Consider the following 21,375-nt stretch of genomic DNA (forward strand, 5'->3'; position numbering starts at 1 on the left):
AACCATTACTATATGTAAACAATGGTCAAAGTTTGTAACTTGCAGCCCCTCCCCCGGGGACTGTGGGGAATTAAGCTGACCCCAAAGACATAGTTATTAGATCTTTCGACTATGCTGAACAAAATTGGCTATCTAAAAATTTTGATCAGGTGACATTGGGAACAAAATGAGCGTAAGAGGGGGCCTAGGGGCCCTCCAATCTTTCTGGTCACTTAAAAAGGGCAGTAGAACTTTTAATTTTCGTTAGAATGAGCCCTTTTCAAACATTCTAGAACCACTGGGTCAATACGATCTCTACTGAAAAAAAAACACGCATCCGTGATGTTTTCTGGCAAAAACAAAAAAAAATCTAGATTTTTGTAGATAGGAGCTTGAAACTTCTACAGTACGGTTTTCTAATACGACGAATCTGATGGTGTGATTTTCATTATGATTCTGTGACTTTTATGGAGTATTTCTCCCAACTGTCTAAAATAAGGCAAATTGTCTCAGGCTCGTAATTTTTGATGGGTAAGACTAAATTTGATGAAACTTATATATTTAAAATAAGCATTAAAATGCAATTCCTTTGATGTAACTATTGGTATAAAACTTCCGTTTTCGGAGTTTCGGTTACTATTGAGCCGGGTCGCTCTTTACTACAGTTCGTTACCATGAACTGTTTGATATTAGAGTTCGCCAGTAGCAATTCTGGCCTCTCTTAAGCCCGGGCAAAATCTTGATTAGCCCCCTCCCTCCTGCTGTTTTCTAAAAATATTCAGGCCAAATTTTAGTATATTCTCATTTATTAACAGATTTTTCATTTTATTAACAAAATTTGAATACAAAATATCACGGAAAAATAAAAACAAATTAAATTCGGTCTACTTACTTTTATTTTCAAGACAATGTGATTAAAATATGGGAAAATGAGAATTGAATTGAATTTACTTATGACCCATTGTAAACAAATAACGAATGGAATATAAGAGAAGAAAAAAAAAGAAAAGAAAAAGACGGAAAATGACAAATAAAACAAAATTAAAATTAATAGAATAAGCACACAAGCACAATAATTTAACAAGTAATTACACGGTACACATAACAAGCACAATAATTACAAAAAAGAAAAAAAAAACAATATAATTACTGTTTTAAAAGGGAACACCATGGGAACAACCTCTTATTATTTTAAAACTTAAAATAATAAGAGGTTATTACATATATGAGGGGGTCGCCTCCTCCTTAATACCTCACTCTCTACGCTAAATTTTCACTTCTTGTTTGAATTATTTAAGAATAACTATTAGGATAGTAAGTGTCTTATACTCGAGTATCTTATACTCCACAATAATTAATACTATATGTAACCAATGGGGAAAGTTCACAGCTTGTAGTCCTTCCCTGGGGATTGTGGGGAGTTAAGCTATCCTCAAGGATATAGTTACTAGAGCTTTGACTATGCTGAACAAAATGGCTATTTAGAAGTTTTTATCAGATTACTTTGGAGAAAAAAGAGTGTGGGAAGGGGATTACTGCCCTCCATTATTTTTGGTCACTTAAAAAGGACACTAGAACTTTCGACTTCTGACCAAATGAGTCCTTTCCTGATCATTTAGGATCACTGGCTCGATACGATCACCCCTAGTTAAAAACCAAAAAAAAAAAACGAAAAACAAAGACAAAGAAACAAAAAACAAACGAAAAACAAAGATAAAATGTAAAACTCCAAATACGTATATATATAGGAGCTTGAAACCTCAATAATAGGGTTGTCTGATATGCTGAATCTGATGATGTGATTTTCATTAAGATAAATGAGTTTGGGCTTTTAATCACCATTCCTTGAAAATAAAAGTTATTTGGCTGAACATAACTAATTTTAATTTTTTTTAATATTTTAGACCCTAATATAGACTCTACTTTTTTTCGTAAAAAACTTGATTGTTTTATATAATTTATATTTTAGGATGATTAAAAAGGAGAAACGAGTTGGTACTGTATATCAGGATCCAGTATAGTATTAAAGCGTTTATGACACAGTTTGGCAAAGTTTAATAACGAATTAGGAGAAAATTGGTATATCACGCTTTGAAAACCCGTCACAATAACTAATTCTCCATAAAAGATTCTATAAAAGTTACTGGTTTTCAGTAATATGCTAGGCAACGGAATAAAAATAAAAGAAGTAAACTAAATAGCCTACTAGTTCTCGATAAAAATTATTAAATCGCTTCAATTTCATTACTAGAAGACTGTGCAATAACAGTGCAATAACGGTTATATAATATATATCAATTATGCTGGAAAATTGGAAATGTTCCAAAACTTTAAAATGTTCGTCTTCCAGTAGTTCCAAATTGTAACTGATATATGAAGACTCTTAACACATTTATTCCTGACAATATTTGACTATTATCTTCTGGTATAACTTTCTATTATTTAGTGAAGCATCATTAAGTCTTTATTTTTCTATACTCTCTATGTGCTGATCTAATGTACACTCTAAGCGTTTTCCGAGATTTCCTGTTTTCCCCTTCAACTCCACCCAATGTCGCCGGATCCGGTCGGGATTTAAAATAAGAGCTGTGAGACACGATGTCCTTCTAAATATCAAATTTCATTAAGATCTGATCACCCGTTCGTAACTTAAAAATACTTCATTCTTTCTAATTTTTCCGAATTACCCCCCCTCTAAACTCCCCCAAAGAGAGCCAATCTGGTCTGGTTGTGTCATTATCACATCTAAGACTCTTGGTTATTCTTCCCACCAAGTACCATCACGACTCTCCACTCTAAGCATTTTCCACGATTTCCAGTTTCCCCCAACTCGCCCCAATGTCACCAGATCCGGTCAGGATTTAAATTCAGAGCTCTGACACGATGTTCTTCTAAAAATCAACTTTAATTAGGATCCAATCACTCGTTCGTAAGTTAAAAATACCTCATTTTTTCTGATTTTTCCTAATTACCGAATTAGGTCCCTCCCCCCAAACTCCCCCAAAGAGAGCAAATCTGGTCCGGTTGTCTCAATCACGTATCTAGGATTTGTGCTTATGCTTCCCACCAAGTTTCACCCCGATCTCACCACTCTAAGCGTTTTCCAAGATTTTTGTCCCCCCCCACTCCCCACAATGACAACGGATCCGGTCGGGATTTAAAATAAAAGGTATGAGTTACAAGGTCCTTCTAAACATCAAATTTCATATACATCCAATCACTCGTTTGCAAATACATCATTTTTTTCTAAGTGTTTTCCAAGATTTCAGGTTCCCCCCCCCCCCCCAACTCCCCCAATATCACCGGATCCGGTCAGGAGTTAAAATAAGAGCTGTAAAACACGATATATTTCTAAATATCAAGTTTCGTTAGAATCCGATTACCCGTTCGTAAGTTAAAAATACCTCATTTTTTCTAATTTTTTCGAATTAACCGTCCCTTCACTCCCCCCAGATGGTCTAATCGGGGAAAAGACTATTTTTAATTTAATCTAGTGTGGTCCCTGATACGCCTGCCAAATTTCATCATCCTAGCTTATCTGGAAGTGCCCAAACTAGCAAAACCGGGACAAACAGACCAACAGAAATTGCGATCGCTATATGTCACTTGGTAAATACCAAGTGCCATAGAGAAATCCTGGATAAGCCATTGGTTTATGCACTAGTGAAAAGCCATTCGCTATCATACCTTTCCCTAGTAAAGAACTAATTACATCCCACAGTAACCCAAGATTTAAAACTGCGTAAAAAAAATTACACAAAAACCTCCTTGTGGGGATTTGTAAATTGTTGTGTAATTATTTTACTGTTATACGGAAAAATAAATCAATCTATCCATCCATCTATCAAAAACCCGTGAAGGGAGGAAGAATCGCCATCTGAAACTGATTCAGGAGTGGTATCTATTATTTCGGCTAATTTTGATATTAAAAGTTTAGTACGAAAAAAACATTATGGAAATTTCGAAAGAAAGTCTGGAATCCCTCAAAAATAGCATCAGATTGTCAGATGGAGATGGGAACTACGTCCTTGGAATCACCATGGTCGAAACCCCATATAGGATAACTATAGTCCCTCATCTTTCCAGGTTTTAAGAAGTTTTTTTAAGAAATCTATTTTTGAAACTTAAGAGAATTTAGGTTTTAGTGAGATATACCCCTCAAACCTTGTAAGAAACCATTTACTACTTGCCACTAGAATTGACTTTTAGTCGAAATCAAAGCTAACCATCATAAAATATATTAAGTGTCATGAAATGACATTATAACATTTAATAACAGTTTTCACATTCATAGGTAATTTTATAAGCTATGTGGTTAAGTTAAGACATTAAATATAAAAAAAAAGGAAACTTCGTCAACAATTTGAATAAGAAGTGCCCTGAAATTCAGGCAAATTTAAGATTTTGGGAGGGGTCTGGGCCAGAAGCCCCCATACTTAGGACCCTGTTTACAAATAACAAAAAAAACTCTTACTTATAGGATTGGAAGCAAGAGCGTAATTTCATTCCTCCCTTAACAAAACTCATTAAAGTTTCATCTTCCGTGAAGGTCAATACAGCCTTCAGCTGCAGACATTCAGCATACGCAAGTTCAGCATGGACTTCCTCCTCAGTATATGCGTCGTAGTCCGCCTTTTTCACCATTCGACCTAAAGACTCTGCAATAGACGTTTTCCGACGATATGCATTACATACTTCTATAGCTGACTTTAGAACGTTAGATGCACGTTCCATGTCTTTTGGTTGGTATGTCATTATTGCTTGTAAGAACTCGAAGGTACCGTTACCTAAGGCATGGTAAAAACTTCTATCTGCCCTGAAACAAAAACGCAACAATTTGACTACACACCAAAAAGAAAAAAAAATGAATTTTACTGCAATAGGCACCAGTGTTTAAAGACAAGATAACTCAAGGAAAGGTTATACGAAGAAACTTATTTTAATTATAAGAATTATTAAAAGAATGTTAGAAGAAAAATATTAAAAGAATTATTAAACGAAGAGATTAAAAAGATGAAGATTTTCTAGATTAGAAGAAGATAAGATTGGAAGATTTCAGTTATTTTTGAAAAACCATACTAAAACCATACAGACAGAGGCTGTGATAGGGGGCGTATTCAGAAATTGGTTGGGTCCCCATTTCCTCTGAAGGAGGGGAGGTTTCTCAACTGCTTTCATGCGGTTTCAAAGTTCATTTGTAAATAAATAAAATTTGCCAATAAAAGCGATAAAAGTATTACGAAAGGACAATAAAAGCTAAAAAAGAGTAATAAAATAAAAATGCGCATTCTAAATTTGCAGGCCCCCCCCAGATTTTTTCTTGATTTTTCAAGACTTTTTTCCTAAGGCTTATTTTTCTGTTTTATCCAATATTTTTTTTTAGAATGAATTTGTCAATTTGGCCAATTACTCGCACATTTGCACCCCAAGATTCTGCTCATTAGCACCCTTGTCACATCCCCCCAAGATTTTGCTCTAGATCCACCCCTGGATATAATTGAATGTTCGTAGGTTAAAAAAATAAATAAATCCAATGTCTTGGGAAGCCCCACTTCTAACAAACTTTAATAAAGAGCGGGGAGAGCGGGGGATTAAGGAGTCTCCTTCGCCTTCTTCCTAGCACTTTACTCTCCCCCCCCCCAAAAAAAAATCAGACAAGCTCAGATCAGACACTGTTTTATCAAGAAAAGACTTCAATTACACGACAGCCGGCAAAATTATGAGCTTTTTAGTAGACAGTTACATAGAAATGTAATTCGGCTTGGAAGGGGGGATTTGAGCCCCCTACGTTAAGATGAAAAAAAAACATAAATTGACGGAACAAACAGGAAACTATAGAAAAAACAGTAGACATAGGAATAACTAATCGGCGTTCTGAAAATCCAGAATCGTCTTGAAATAAGAATTGACATGGTAATCTACTCTGACATGGTAATCTGACACGGTGATCTAAATCACCATTTATTATGCAAATAAACGCACTATTTCAGTAAGCTTATCTAATTCAAGATAAGCTAATTTTCTTAAACACTTAATAGTTGTTTGTTTTTTCTTTAGGAGAAGTGATTTATGTCAAAAATTTCCAAATTTAGGGATATTTGGACTTTGTTTAGAGAATTATGTTAAGCAATTCTGCAGTCAATCTTTTTAAAAATAAAAGGAAACTGTGTCTAAGTCAAGACTCGTTACGCTAATTATTTCATTACTTGGGTTTTCAACAAGCCTAGCCGATTTTCTTACAAACCTTATAGAAATTTGCTTTTTCCTTGGAAGAAGTTTATACCTAAACTTACATAATTCAATGCATCTTTGGACTTACTTAAAGAATAAAAATTAAGCACTGTCTAGGTCGGTAGAATGTAAGGTCGAAACTAGAAAATACGGTAAATTGGGTATTCACAAACTTCTATATTTACATCCATCACCAGTGCATTGTGGTGCTAACATTGTCGGATGTAGAGATTCTCTTAGGGTGGTGCCGCCCTTTTCGTATATATATGTATAAGTATATATATATATATATATATATATATATATATATATATATATATATATATATATATATATATATATATATATATATATATATATATATATATATATATATATATATCATGAAAAGAGAAATCACCAATGCAACAGCACAAACACAAAAAAAAAAAAAAAAAAAAAAAAAAAAAAAAAAAAAAAAAAAAAAAAAAAAAAAAAGAGAGAGAGAGAGAGACAGAAGGAGAAAAGGAAGACTGTTTTCCTAAATTAGTGATTAATATAGACCAGCACTTGAATGAGGCCTTAACCCTACTCATCCATACAATCACATAGGTCAAACAGCATAGCCATACACAATCAACCATAAAGAATAATCCATGGACAGGCAGTCATGTCGTCAATAAGTATAAGTCGTCATTTACCAAACAATAGAAAAAATAATAAAGACAAATAATTCAGAGGCAACAACCCAACAGAAGGGCTCATCAGGAGAATACACTGGCCTATATAGGGTTTCGCCACTTTAAATTCTCTACCCAGCCAAGTGTTGTGGCTACCACAGAATATCCATGGCATCCCCGTGTCAGGTATCACCCCCAAAATATATGCCTATGAAAGAAAAAAAAAAACAGCAAATGTAAAACAACCAAGTAACACCAAAACAAGATTATCCTGATAAACCACAATATAGCCAAATGGCATCTATATTAATTGCCCGATGTTTATCCACCTCGAAGAAATAATAATTTCAGAACTAATCTTTTCAATCAGAAGATAAAAAAAGATCTTTTTTATACTTTGTTAAAATGATACGTTAAATGTTTCACGCTTATAAGAAAATAATCTTCTGAATAATAAATAAATAATCTAATAAATGATAAATTATTTCGTGTTTTATTTTTGTTAAAATTATTTAGAGGGTGCATTTAATAAGTGAAAATAATTAATAAATTACAGATTGATCAATGTTTAAGTTTCTATTTAAATTAGTTAATTAATATTAATTATTTTAATTTAACTGTTTCAATTATCACTCCTTATTTATTTTTGTTTTTCAATATATATATATATATATATATATATATATATATATATATATATATATATATATATATATTGAAAAACAAAAATAAATAAGGAGTGATAATTGAAACAGTTAAATTAAAATAATTAATATTAATTAACTAATTTAAATAGAAACTTAAACATTGATTAAAAAATAAATTATTTATCAATTAATAAACCAAATTTTTTTAATAAACGAAAAACTTATTAAAATTTGGCCTGACAATTTTGTGAGAGGCAAGGGGGGGGGGCGTTAATCAAGATTTTGCTTAGGGCACAAGAGAGGCCGGAACCGCAACTTGGTTAATTTCAACAGGGTGATTTAATAGCCTTATGATCAGTAGTGTTACAGTGAGAAAGCCATGAATAAAATTTCACCATGAAACTGCCGAATCTGTACTTCTAAACTGTCAGTCGCGAGACCTTCATCCACAATGAGTGGCAGCCTTTCATCCAATTACAGCCAAAAACCATACATGAAACCATAAAACCATACATCGCTTAAACCATAAAACCATACATAACCATGGAAAACCATACATCGTTTTTGCTGCAATGAAATGTTAGTGTCATCGTGACAATGCAATGGATTAAACTGCATCTTGGAACTCCCGGGTCTATGCTCCAAAGTTACTAGTCCCAAGGCCTTCTTCCATGGAGAGTGGCAGCCCTTGAACCAGTTTCAGCCATGAACCAACTATAGTTCACGGCTTATGCTAAAATGAAATATTTGGTTCACTGTGACAACCTAATGCATAAAAATGAACCTTGGAACTACGGGGCTTGTGCCTAAAAGCTGCCAGTTGAAGGTCTTCTCCCATGAGGAATGGCAGCCCTTCTACCACCTATAGCCGAACACCACACAATGTTTATGTCGCAGTGGGATGTTAACACCTGATAGAAAAAATATCGGTAGTTCAAGATTGTAAAAAAAAACAAGGACTAAGAGCTCATATGGCACTCGGGACGAGGTCGGAAGAGCCAAGAGCTCATGTGGCAAAAGCTCTAGCAAAATTCTATGAATCAATAGATTGATTCAAAAGGATAGTAAGAGGCTTAATACCGGTCGGGATTTAAAATAAGAGTTCTGAGACAGGAGGTCCTTCTAAATATCAAATTCATTAAGATCCGATCACCCATTTGTATGTTAAAAATATCTCATTTTTTCTAATTTTTCCACTCCCTTCAGCCCCCCTCCCAGATGGTCGAATCGTGGACAACGATTTTATCAAGTCATTTAGTGCAGCACCGACCAATTTTTATCGTCCTAACTTGTCCAGAAGCACCGAACTCACCAAAGCACTGGAAATCCCCCTACTTCCCCAAAGAGATCGGAGCCTGTCCAGTTATGTCAATAACGTATCTAGAACTTGTGCTTATTCTTCCCATCAAGTTTTATCACGATCTCTCCGCTCTAAGCATTTCCAAAGATTTCCGGTTTCCAAGATTTCTGTTTCCCCCTTCCACCCCCCTATGTCCCCGGATCCGCTTCGAATTGAAAATACAACAACATCTGAGGCATAAGATCTTTCTATATATAAAGTTTCATTAAGATCCGATCACCCATTCTTAAGATAAAGATACCTTAATCTTATTTTCAAAGATTTCCGGTTTCCCACTCCAGCTCCCCTCAACGTCACGGGATTTAAAATAAGAGCTCTGAAGCATAAGACCATCCTAGATATCAAATTTCATCAAGATCTGATCACCCGTTTGTAAGTTAGAAATACCTCGTTTTTTCTAATTTTTCCGAATTACCCCCCCCCCCCCCCAACTCCCCAAAGAGAGCCAATCTGGTCTGGCTATTTCAATCACATGTCTAGGACTTGTGCTCATTCTTACCACCAAGTATCATCACGATCTCTTGACTCTAAGCGTTTTCCAAGATTTCCAGTTTCTTCCTTCAACTCCCCCCAATGTCACCAGATCCGGCCAGATCTTAAAATAAGAGGTCTGAAACACAAATTCCTTCCAAAAATGAAATTTAATTAGGATCCAATCACCCGTTCGTAAGTTAAAAATACCTCATTTTTTCAAATTTTTCCGAATTACCGAATTAGGTCCCCCAACTCTCCCGAAGAGAGCGGATCCAGTCCGGTTATGTCAATCACATATCTAGGACTTGTGATTATTCTTCCCACCAAGTTTCATCTTGATTTCTCCAGCCTAAGCGTTTTCCAAGATTCCCACTCCACCCCAACTCCAACCAATGATGTTGGATCCGGTCAAGATTTAACATAAGACGTCTAAGTCCTTCTACAGTCCTATCTGAGTCCTAGTTACAAGGTCCTTCTAAATATCCAATTTAATTAAGATTCCATCACTCGCTCGTAAGTTCAAAATACCTCATTTTTTCTATTTTTTTTAAAATTACTAATTTTTCTAATTTTTCCACCGTCCCCCCACTTTCCAAAGATGGTAGAATCGAGGATACGACTATTTATAATTTAATTTAGTCTGGTCCTTGATACGCCTGCCAAATTTCATCGTCCTAGCTTATGTTGAAGTGCCCAAACTAGCAAGACCGGGACCGACAGACGGACAGAAATTACGATCGCTATATGTCACTTGGTAAATACCAAGTTCATTAAAAATGCAAACTTAATAAAAAAAAAAATAGCCAGCAATAACAACACGTGAAACTACCTTGACCTTGGAAGAGGTGGAATTTCAGCCCCATCGTAAATGATTGTTCTGATTTTGAGATTTGTTGCTGCTGTTAAACTGTAACAATTGACATCATGATGAAATAAAAAGGCAAACTTCTCAAAAAAGCTTCAAAAGGATGCTTCTGTATTTGCTTTTATTGTTTCCGTTCATTTTTTTATTTGAGTTATTCTCGAAATAGTCATGGTGCACTTTAGCCATGTCACGCCAAACAATAGGTTTAAAAATATATTTACGCTTAAATGATAAGGAAAGCTTGTGTTTAAACAGCATCACTTCGTGATGATCTAAAAGATTATGGAAATATGACAATAATGGGAAAAAATTGCTTTAAAAATTAAAGAACCGTAAAAAAGAATAGACCAATTAATAGTTGGTGGATGGCTCTCATTCGACAAAAATAAAAAATGATCTCGCAGTGAGTAAGAAAAGACACATATATGATTTTCTAGTTTTTCCAATGGTTAAGCTGGATTATTCTAGCCCAAAGGTTCCGGAGTTCAAAGCTTTTCCTGGAGATCTAAAAAACGGCATTCCTACGTCATTACTTTTCATTTTTCCAGGAGAAGATGGCTAATAGGACTAATGCCAAGAGAGTTCTTTCAACATGCCTCGCTGCGCCTGCAGACATAAGCGGGTGTATCAAAATTATAAGCTGAAAAAATTTTGTTCTGAATTACTTTAAATAAAGTTTATTTTAATTAACCAAGTGGATAATTACTTTAAGAAACTTTGAGGCCAGAGACGTGAAAGGGCGACACCAGCAAAAGACGGAAGTGGATTCTAGGTTCATAAAGGAAGATGAAAAGATAAAAGACAGAAGTGAATTCTAGGTTCACAAAGGAAGATAAAAAGAAACAAGAGCTAAGCGCTCATATGGCACTTGTGACGAGGCGAGAAGAGCTAAGAGCCAAGAGATCATATGGTATGAGCTCTAACAAAATTCTATGAATCAATAGATTGATTTAAAAAGGAAAATAAGAGGCTTAATGCCGGTCAAGATTTAAAATAAGAGCTCAGAGTCACAAAGTCCTTCTAAATATCAAAATTTATTAAGATCCGATCACTCACTCGTAAGTTATAAATACCTAATTTTTTCTAATTTTTCCTCTCCCTTTTGCCCCCCAGATGGTCGAATCTGGGAAAACGACTTTATCAAGTCAAATTGTGCAGCTCCCTGACACGCCTACCAATTTTCATCGTCCTAGCAGGTCCAGAAGCACCGAACTCGCCAAATCACTGAACCCCTCCCCCCAACTCCCCCAAAGAGAGCGAATCCAGTACGATTCTGTCAATCACGTATCAAGGACATTTGTTTATTCTATCCACCAAGCTTCATCCCGATTCCTACACTCCAATTGTTTTTCCAAGATTTCCCCCTCCAAATCCCCACAATGTCAAAAGATCTGGTCGGGATTTGAAATAAGAGCTCTGAGACATGAATTCCTTCTAAAAATCAAATTTCATTACGATCCGATCATCTATTCGTAAGATATAAATACTCCAATTTTCATGTTTTCCAAGAATTCCGGTTCCCCCCTCCAACTCCCCCGAATGTCACAGGATCTGGTCGGAATTTGAAATTTGAACTTTAAAGCACAAGATCCTTCTAAATATCAAATTCCACTAAGACCTGGTCACCCTTTCGTAAGTTACAAATACCTCAATTTTCAATGTTTCCCCCCCCCCCAATTCCACCAAAGAGAGCAGATCCGGTCCAGTTATGTCAGTCACGTATCCTAGACAGGTTTCAATTCTTCCCATCCAGTTTCATCCTGATCTCACCGCTTTAAGTATTTTCTAAGATTTCCGGTCCCCCCAACTACCCCCCCCCAATTGCGCTTGATCCGGTTGAGATTTAAAATAAGATATCGGAGTTACGAGGTCCTTCTAAATATGAAGTTTCATGAAGATCCGATCACTCCTTCGTAAGTTAAAAATACGTCATTTTTCTTATTTTTCAGAATTACCCCCCCCCCCCCCGCAATTGAGCGGATACATTCCAATTATGTAAATCACATATGCAAGACTTCTGCTTATTTTTCCAACCAAGTTTCATCCCAATCCCTCCTATCTAAGCGTTTCCCATCATTTTAGGTTTCCCCACCCCAAACTTCCCCCAATGTCACCAGATCCGGTCAGGGTTTAAAATAAGAGCTTGGAGACACGATATCCTTCTAAAAATCAAATTTCATGGAGATCCGATCACCCGTTCATAAGTTAAAAATACCTCATTTTTTATTTTTGAGAAATACCCCCCCCCCCCCAACTACCCAAAAGAGAGCAGATCCGTTCCGTTTATGTCAATCATCTATCTAGGACTTTTGTTTATTTTTCCCACCATGTTTCATCCCGATCCCTCCACTCTAAGTGTTTTCCAAGTTTTAGGTTTCCCCCTCCCAACTCCCCGCCCCCATCACCAGATCCGGTCGGGATTTAAAATAAGAGCTCTAAGACACGATATCCTTCTAAACATCAAATTTCATTGAGATCCGATCACCCGTTCGTAAGTTGAAAATACCTCATTTTTCTAATTTTTAAGAATTACTCCCCGCCCCCCCCCCCCCCAACTACCCCAAAGAGAGCAAATCAGTTCCGATTAAGTCAATCAAATATCTGGGACTTGCGCTTATTTTTCCCATCAAGTTTCATCCCGATCCCTCCACTCTAAGTGTTTTCCGAGATTTTAGGTTTCCCCCCTCCAACTCCCCCCAATGTCATCAGACCCAGTCGGGATTTAAAATAAGAGCTCTGAGACACAATATCATTCCAAACATCAAATTTCATTAAGATCCAATCACCCGCTCATAAGTTAAAAATACTTCATTTTTTCTATTTTTTCCGAATTAACCGGCCCCCACTCCCCCCTCAGATGGTCAAATCGGGAAAACGACTATTTCTAATTTAATCTGGTCCGGTCCCTGATACGCTTGCCAAATTTCATCGTCCTAGCTTACCTGGAAGTGCCTAAAGTAGCAAAACCGGGACTTTAGGTTTTCCCCCTCCAACTCCCCCCAATGTCATCAGATCCGGTCGGGATTTAAAATAAGAGCTCTGAGACACAATATCATTCCAAACATCAGATTTCATTAAGATCCAATCACCCGCTGGTAAGTTAAAAATACTTCATTTTTTCTATTTTTTGCGAATTAACCGGGCCCCCACTCCCCCCCCCCCAGATGGTCAAATCGGGAAAACGACTATTTCTAATTTAATCTGGTCCGGTCCCTGATACGCTTTCCAAATATCATCGTCCTAGCTTACCTGGAAGTGCCTAAAGTAGCAAAACCGGGACCGACAGACAGACCGACAGAATTGGCGACTGCTATATGTCACTTGGTTAATACCAAGTGCCATAAAAAGACAGAAGTGAATTCTAGGTTCATAAAGGAAGATGAAAAGATAAAAGACAGAAGTGGATCCAAGGTTCATACAGGGAGATGAAAAGATAAAAGACAGAAATGGTTTCTAGATTCATAAGGGAAGATGAAAAGATAAAAGACAGAAGTGGATCCAAGGTTCATAAAGGGAGATGAAAAGATAAAAGACAGAAATGGTTTCTAGATTCATAAGGGAAGATGAAAAGATAAAAGACAGAAGTGGATTCTAGGTTCATAAAGGAAGAGGAAAAGATAAAAGACAGAAGTGGATTCTAGGTTCATGAAGGAAGATGAAATTAAGAAAGTTGGAAAAGAGCAAATATAGCCAACACAATATAGCCAAATCCTCATAAAATGTTCAAAATGGACTCCGAAAATGTTAAGAAGAAATCTGAGAATTACAGCATCGAAAACCACAGAAAAGCCTAAGAAAAAGAGAATACTAAGCTTATCTAGGGTAAAGGCACCCTAGGGTAAATACAATATTCAGGGGAATTTTGGAACCACTGTCGACGGGACAGTAAGACAAAATCCGACTCGAATAGAATGACAGTCTAAGATTACCTGGACAGAGTCTAAAGGAATATAATCGTGACAATAATAACTATCAGAACATAAAGCCACCTAGGGTAAGATACCTGATAATCTGATAATACCGATAATCTGAACAGCTGATAATTTGTCCAGAGCTTTGCCGCCATTAATGTCCAGTTTCAATTAAATCCTTTTTTCATCCCATTCGGCAACTTACCTTACTTTTGGCGACTTACCATCATTCATCCGTAAAACATGGTCTCACCAAATTAACTTTTCCTTCATTATGACCCTAAGAAACAGGGCCATAAACCCTGTTTCTTGTTTTTGTTTTTCTTGGTAATTTGTTTTTCTACTAATTACTGTCGTGCATGCGATAAGCGAAACAAATGCCTTAAGCTAATTAAAATCGTTAATTAGGAAATGCAATGGGCCGTCCACCACCGCAGACCAACGACTAATAAATCCTCTCTAGTCCACTCAAAGCGCTCCCTGGGAACTCCAATTGAATCGAGGCTTTACACAGCTCTTTGCCCATCTTAGTGAAAGCATGGTTTTTTACCCTTGGCAAAGCAATCCTACTAACAAGTTTCAACGTCCTACACAAGCAATCTCAGGCCTATTACTTCAGATATAATTTGTATTGATGGCTAAAAATATTATGCTACGATAGGGAGGCAACCGCTAGTAAATAAAATAACCAGGAAGAAGTTAAAAAGAGCAAAAAGTTCAACAAAACAAGCAGATTCCGCAAGCACTACCCCTTAGTCAAAATCCTGCACAATGCTGTGTCATTTACTAGGCAACAAGTTCTTAAAAGGGCATCACCGTTCTAGGTCACCCTGCATCGCTGTTCCTGGTTACGGTTCTGGTTAGAGCCAGATTAGCCATTTTTTTCCAATTAGCCATAGATTGATGGCAACTTAATTTTAATTGAGAAATCAACAGAGTCGGTCAATTTTGAATCAAAAATCAATCTATGACTATTTGGAGAAAAGGCCAAGACAGATAGTCTGAGTGAGAGGCACAGCTGGCGTAAGCTTTTTTCAGGAATGTGTAAAAATGATGTCATTTTCAGATGTTGATAGATAGTCCATCTATCCATCTAGTTTGGGACATAAGTAATGTATATAGTCATAGAACTTTAGGGATCGTCAAAATTTCTGGGTTGACTCATGACGGACAATGTTGACTGGACTTCTACGCAAAAGGGGGGACTGAATTTGTTTGATGACAATTTTTTTAAGTGTATTTAAGCAAGATTAGCATATGGGAAGCTACCCCGATGACAGTGGTCAAGTATGGTTCTGAAGCATAGGTGCGCCGAAAAACGGAGGAATATTGGCTAGATGTTTAAGAGAGAAATTCCATTCGGATTGTTTTGGATACCCAACTGACTGGCCGTATTTCAAACAGTAGGCTGTACGAAAAGCGTGTTTCAATCCCGCTTTCTAGGGCTATAATTAGAAAAAAGGTTGAGATGGCCAGGGCACGTTCTCCGGATGAAGGATGACAGATTGCCAAATATTGTCCTTTTTGGCGAACCTTCTAGGGCGAAATTGGAAGCTGTGTAGGCTTTACACGGATTAGTTCTGTGGTGAGTTGTTAGTAGTAGTAGTAGTAGTATTGAGACTTTCACCTAATTTGTCCAGTTTGACTCGAACATGTCTGATATTTATTTTCTTTTGGGGGGAGGAGGAATAATCATCTAAAATCTCTCCTAGTGGGAGATGGATGTATCTGTAATTTTGCTTCGGCATGATCAGCAAGGTAGACTTCCCTTGCCTTGGAACTTATCTATGAATAAATGGCCGCAGTAATGCAATCTGTTGACGACGAGGATATTAGAAAGTTCCAGAGCGTGCCAAAGTATTCTTTTGTTTACTAACAACTTTTTGAGCATTTTGAGACTTTCACCGAATTTGTTTTTTCTCAGGCCTGAGTTTTACTTTGGGTGATTTTAGGGAAATAATCACCCAAGATATCTCCTATTGGAAGTAAGCATCGGCACTGTTTCTGTTTTCTGTTTCTGTTTTTTCTTGCCTGTTTCTGTTTCTGTTTTTACAAAAAACAGAACAGAAAACAGAAACAGGCTACCTGTTTTTGTTTGACCTGTTTCTGTTCTGTTTTTTTTTCATCTGTTTTTTTTCCGTTTCTGTTTTTTTTTTTATCTGTTTTCTGTTTTTTTTCTGTTTTTTTTTTAATACCGCGCTATCTAGCGGGTATGATACCGAAATCGTCCTTTGTCAACAAGAAGAGTAATTTCTTTGATATTCAGGTGAAATCATAGCGACATCTAAACTAGAAGCTCGATTTCCTTGCTAACCTTCGTCTAATTTTGTGTGCTGGAGCAAGCATCCTAAAGGTAAAAATTATGAATAGTTAAATTAGACCAGCCATGCTAGTCTATTTGAACTTTTGTATGCATGAGGGTTCTAGGCTTATTGTTATCAGTCAGCTCATTCCAGATACAGCACAAGCCCATTTAAGTTCTTCCTTTTTTTTTCTTTTTTGTACTATGCTGTAACTCAGACTTATTTTATCCCCAGTACCACACAATTGGACATGCAGAATTCAAATATCACATTGATTTTTTTTTTTAATTTTTTTTTTTTAAAGAATCATCACAACATTGTCGATAACTACATTGTATGCAAAAATTAGTCCTTCCTTCATCTAATTTTGTGCGCTATAATCCTAAAAGTAAAAATTATGAACAGTTAAATTAGACTAGCCATGCTAGTCTATTTGAACTTTTGTAGGCGTGAGGGTTCCATGCCTATTGTTATCAGTCAGCTCATTCCAGATACAGCACAAGCCCATTTAACTTCTTCCTTTTTTTTCTTTTTTGTACTATGCTGTAATTCAGACTTATTTTATCCCTAGAACCACACAGTTGGACATGCAGAATTCAAATATCACATTGATTTTTTTTTTTCAATTTTTTTTTCAAAAGAATCATCACAACATTGTCGATAACTACATTGTATGCAAAAATTAGTCACCCTGACTGGGTGTATCAGGATTCTTGTAGGACAAATGCCTGTCTGTAATAAAAAAAAAAGAACTGATTCAAATGACTTTCAGGTACTACTGCAAAACTGTCATGGATATTTCCTCTGATGATGAGGTAGAAGTTTTACCTAAAATCATAAGGAAAAAGCCAGTTTGTGCTAATTATGGTGTGAAAGACAAATGCAGCATCACCTGCAAGGTTTGCAAAAAGACTATCAAGGCTAGTGGAGGTTCTTCAACTAATTTTGTCAATCACCTGGAAAATGTTCATAAGATTAAGGTGAAAGTACAGTCATCTGCCTCTAATGCACCAGCACAGCAGGACATGGATAATGTTGCCAATGGCCCAGAAGCTGTTGTTTGTCGTACAGTACAGGGTTCATTGCCAGGATGTGGGATAGCTGAAGAACAGCGAAAGAACCAAAAGAGCAATTTTTCTTTCTCTAGAAAAGGAACTAGAGATATCTGTTCTCTCATGTTGCGCAACCGCTCAAGTCAACTTAAATTGACAAAACAGTGTGTGAGAACAGTACTTGCAGACAAGTTACCACTTTCCATTTTTGACGTGCAAGCCATGCGTTGACTGATACACTCCTTGACAGGCGGTATTTTGCCTCCATCGGGTCGTACCATAAAAAGGCATGTGTTTCAAGCAAAGAAAAAGAAACTGTTGAAACTAAAATTGGATATGAATCAGGCACGAAAGGTATCTATAACATTTGACTGTTGGTCATATACAGGGGGAGGATACTTGGCAGTGACAGTACATTACCCCAAGCTAGTCAGTGGAAAATGGGTAGTTCACAGTTGCGTCTTGCACTTTAAGCGTCTCAAGGTTCGGCATACAGCAGCAAATATACTTGCAGCAATCATAGTAACCCTGAAGAAATTTGAACTTGAAGACAAATTGTTCTGTGTTGTAACTGATTCTGGCTCGAGCGTCGTAAAAGCTTGTCAAATTGGTGGAATTGAACGTTCATCTTGCTTTGGCCACTGCCTCCACCTCAGTGTCACAAATGGCCTCAAATTTTGGGGAGAAATGAATTTGACGTAGAGCAAACACCGGAATGTGATTCAGATGACGAAGGTGAACCCGAACAAGGCACTAGTAGAGAGCAATGTTCCTCAGAGATTGGTCTGACAGAAGATGACCTTCCTGATATCATAGATTCAGACATTGTTGACACTGCTTCAGATGTATATGACTTGGAAGAGTACGACTCCGACACAGAAACTGAATGGGATGAATGGGCCAGTGGTGCAAATGATTTTACTGAAATTGAAGACTCAGTCTCACTCAATGGTGCACTCAAAAAGTTGCGTCGGACACTCAAGCTGCTAAAAAAGTCAAATATTCAACACGACCTCTTTGAGGGGCTTTGAAAAGAAATAGGACTAAGTGGTCACATCCCTCATGATATGAAAGTGCGTTGGAATAGCACTTACGTGATGATTAGTTCCATGTTACACAGAAAATCTGCTCTACAGAAATTTTATGATGTAAATGTTCGCAATGCGAAAATTAGAGAACTTGAACTTAATGAGCAAGACTGGTCACTTTTAGAATGTGCAACAAGTTGTTTGAGCCCTTTTGAAGAGGCCATCGAACTGGCTAGTGGGTCCACTTACACTACTTCAAGCAAAGCATACATGCTGATCAAGGGATTGGTGAGCTTCTGTGAAGCGAGATCGAAGAGGCTGCTTGAGAATCGCCTGAAGGATCAGCTGCTTATGCAGTTAAAAAAGTATTTTGTGCAAAATCCTAGATTCAAGTTGGAGCTCTACCAGCGTGCAGCTTATCTTGATCCTTGTATATATGAACGAATGACTTTAGAAGAAAGAGCGGCAGCAAGACAGTCCCTCATATGTTTACTTAGCCCACCAAAAGGTCGTCCCACCTAAAGGTCGTAAGTACCAGTAGCCTATAAAGAGTGGGGGCTAGAGATTTTTTGACAACCGTGGTATAAAAGTCTGCTATTCTTATTGAATGTAGAAAAATCTTAGTAATGTCAAGCAAGTTCGAGAAAACGAAAGAAATGTAAAAATTTTCGTCCCCGGCTTAGGCAGGGTTTAGGGGACGAAAATTTTTGTTTCTTTGCCTTACTGTTGGCTCTTACAGAAAAGCTTTCTGAATTCTATGGTTGGAGAAGTTAAGGGAAACTTGAAAATAAAACTATATGTCATTAATGTAAGAGGTCTTGCTATTTTTCCCTCTCCCCTCTCCATTCCGTTGTCCTTCTGCCTCTTGTTTTTAGCCTAATTAAGGTGATGCTTTTCTGCAAGGTAACGGATCAGAGTAAGAATCGATTTTTTTTTTCGACAGTCTTTTATAATAAATGAGTGACAAAGAATTTGAGAATAAATGCAATTCGGCCGTTAGGCCTAAGAATTTTTGGTTAAATTGCACCCGATTGGACGCATTTTATGACAAATTTTGCCAAATTTCGCCCCCCCCCTAAAAATACGCTAGTGTGTTGAATTACACGAAGTTGCTCATCTTTTGTATGTAACTAAAAGGATTTAACAAGAAGATGTTTTCTTTCCTATTAGAAATAGAAGAAGTAAGGAAAAAACAGGAAAAACAGCTGTTTTCTGTTTTTTCGAAAAACAGAACAGATTACAGAAACAGGTCACCTGTTTTTGTTTGACCTGTTTCTGTTTCTGTTCTGTTTTTTTTCTAACTGTTTTTTTCTGTTTCTGTTTTTCTCAAAAACAGAAACAGTGCCGATGCATAATTGGAAGTAGGATGCATCTGTAGTTTCGCTTCTGCATTGCCATCTAGAAAGACTTTTTGTTGCGTTTAATCAAAAATTAGTGTTCGACCAGAGCAGTAAGCTCTAAAAAGTTAGGAGGCCAAACCAATCTGATTAATCCATTTTTTGTTTTTACTTCTTTTTCTTCAACCATGGAAATTTTGAACTAAAATCTCAAAAAAGGCTTAGTTTTATAAAACCGCATCGTTAAATACTCTACCCTAGTATAGTTTTAATAATTTTTAAGGTGTATTGTTTTTTAGATTTGAATTTAAAAAGATTAATTTTCGGATTTTTCGTACGCAGGTAACATCTATCTCAGGTCTCACTCCTTTCATTATCAATACTGCTATGGAAAACCAGTTGAATATACATTCAATTAAAGAAATGATTGAAAACAGGTTGATATGTTTTTTCTTCTTATTTTTAACCAATCCTTTAAGCAAGGCACTGTTGTTGCTGTATAAACTCAAACCAACCTCCTTTCGAAACTCAGGTTAGACGAAAACAGCTGGTTCTGCTGCGTAAAATAAAAGAAAATACTCAAACCACTTCCCTCCATAAATAGTTTTTACCAATTTTAGAATAATTTTGAAAACCGATTATAACACTTTGTGTTCTTACTCGTGCTTGTTTGTAAGTCTGAACAGTTTTAACGATAAGCTACTAAAAACTTAATTTGGAACTAATAATTCAGAATTTAATTTTGGAAGGAGTGACTGGGTTGTAAGGCAGGAGGGAGGAGTGAGTGGAAGGGGTGGGGTGGCTGGAGTTGCAAGTAGTAATACCCCATAAGGCCTTCTGTGGGGATCATAGCCGAGACAATCATATGGGGGCCAAATACACTATTCTTTTCTTCTTTGACGAAAGTAAAACAGTTCAAAATAGGGATGATACCTTTTATTGACAGTTAATAGATATAAAATTATATCTATAAAATAAAATAAAATAAATAAAATAATAATTATAAATAATAAAATAAAATATATCTATGTATATATATATATATAATTATTATAAAAATAGCTAAAGTATCTAGTAAACTAAAGGAAAGAAACTTACTTTGGTTCCAATGAATCTTTAGCTTCAGTAAATTTATTATTGAAAAACAGATCCACTGCTTTTTTTGCTTCTACCATGGCTTCATCAAGAGGCACTCTTTGGTCTGTAGATATCTTTCGTATCTTCCTAGATACAAAAAAAAGGATTTGCATAAGATAGTTTTAAGTTATAGTTAAGATAGTTTTGCATAAGATAGTTTAAAATAGTTTCAAGCAAGGTTCAAATTGAGTTGACAAAAAAAAAGTCGGAAAGCGAACTTTTAAAGAGTGTAGCCAAGTAAAAAGCATAGAACATAAAAAAAAACAAAGAAAACTAAACACAATTTGATACCTTGAGATTTGAAGCGGTTCAAAAGCCAAAGAATACTGGCGCCACAGATACTAATACGTTGTCAATTGGAATTAAAAAAAAACAAAAAAAAACATGTATTA

The 21,375-nt window shown here is 36.3% G+C and overlaps 1 protein-coding gene across 3 annotated transcripts in view; it reads right to left on the bottom strand.

Moving 5' to 3' along the window:
• LOC136024995 (tetratricopeptide repeat protein 39B-like) overlaps window positions 1-21,375 on the bottom strand; it is a 139,130-nt gene that overhangs the window by 38,144 nt on the left and 79,611 nt on the right. For all 3 annotated transcript variants that reach the window (XM_065700623.1, XM_065700630.1, XM_065700614.1), the window contains 2 exons: window positions 20,945-21,070; window positions 4,454-4,795 (listed from right to left, as the gene is read on the bottom strand). In XM_065700623.1, the coding sequence (XP_065556695.1) occupies window positions 4,454-4,795; window positions 20,945-21,070 (468 nt within the window). The remainder of the gene's footprint in view (window positions 1-4,453; window positions 4,796-20,944; window positions 21,071-21,375) is intronic.

The sequence above is a fragment of the Artemia franciscana genome, chromosome 1 (genome assembly GCF_032884065.1).
Source record: "Artemia franciscana chromosome 1, ASM3288406v1, whole genome shotgun sequence".
Taxonomy (NCBI): domain Eukaryota; kingdom Metazoa; phylum Arthropoda; class Branchiopoda; order Anostraca; family Artemiidae; genus Artemia; species Artemia franciscana.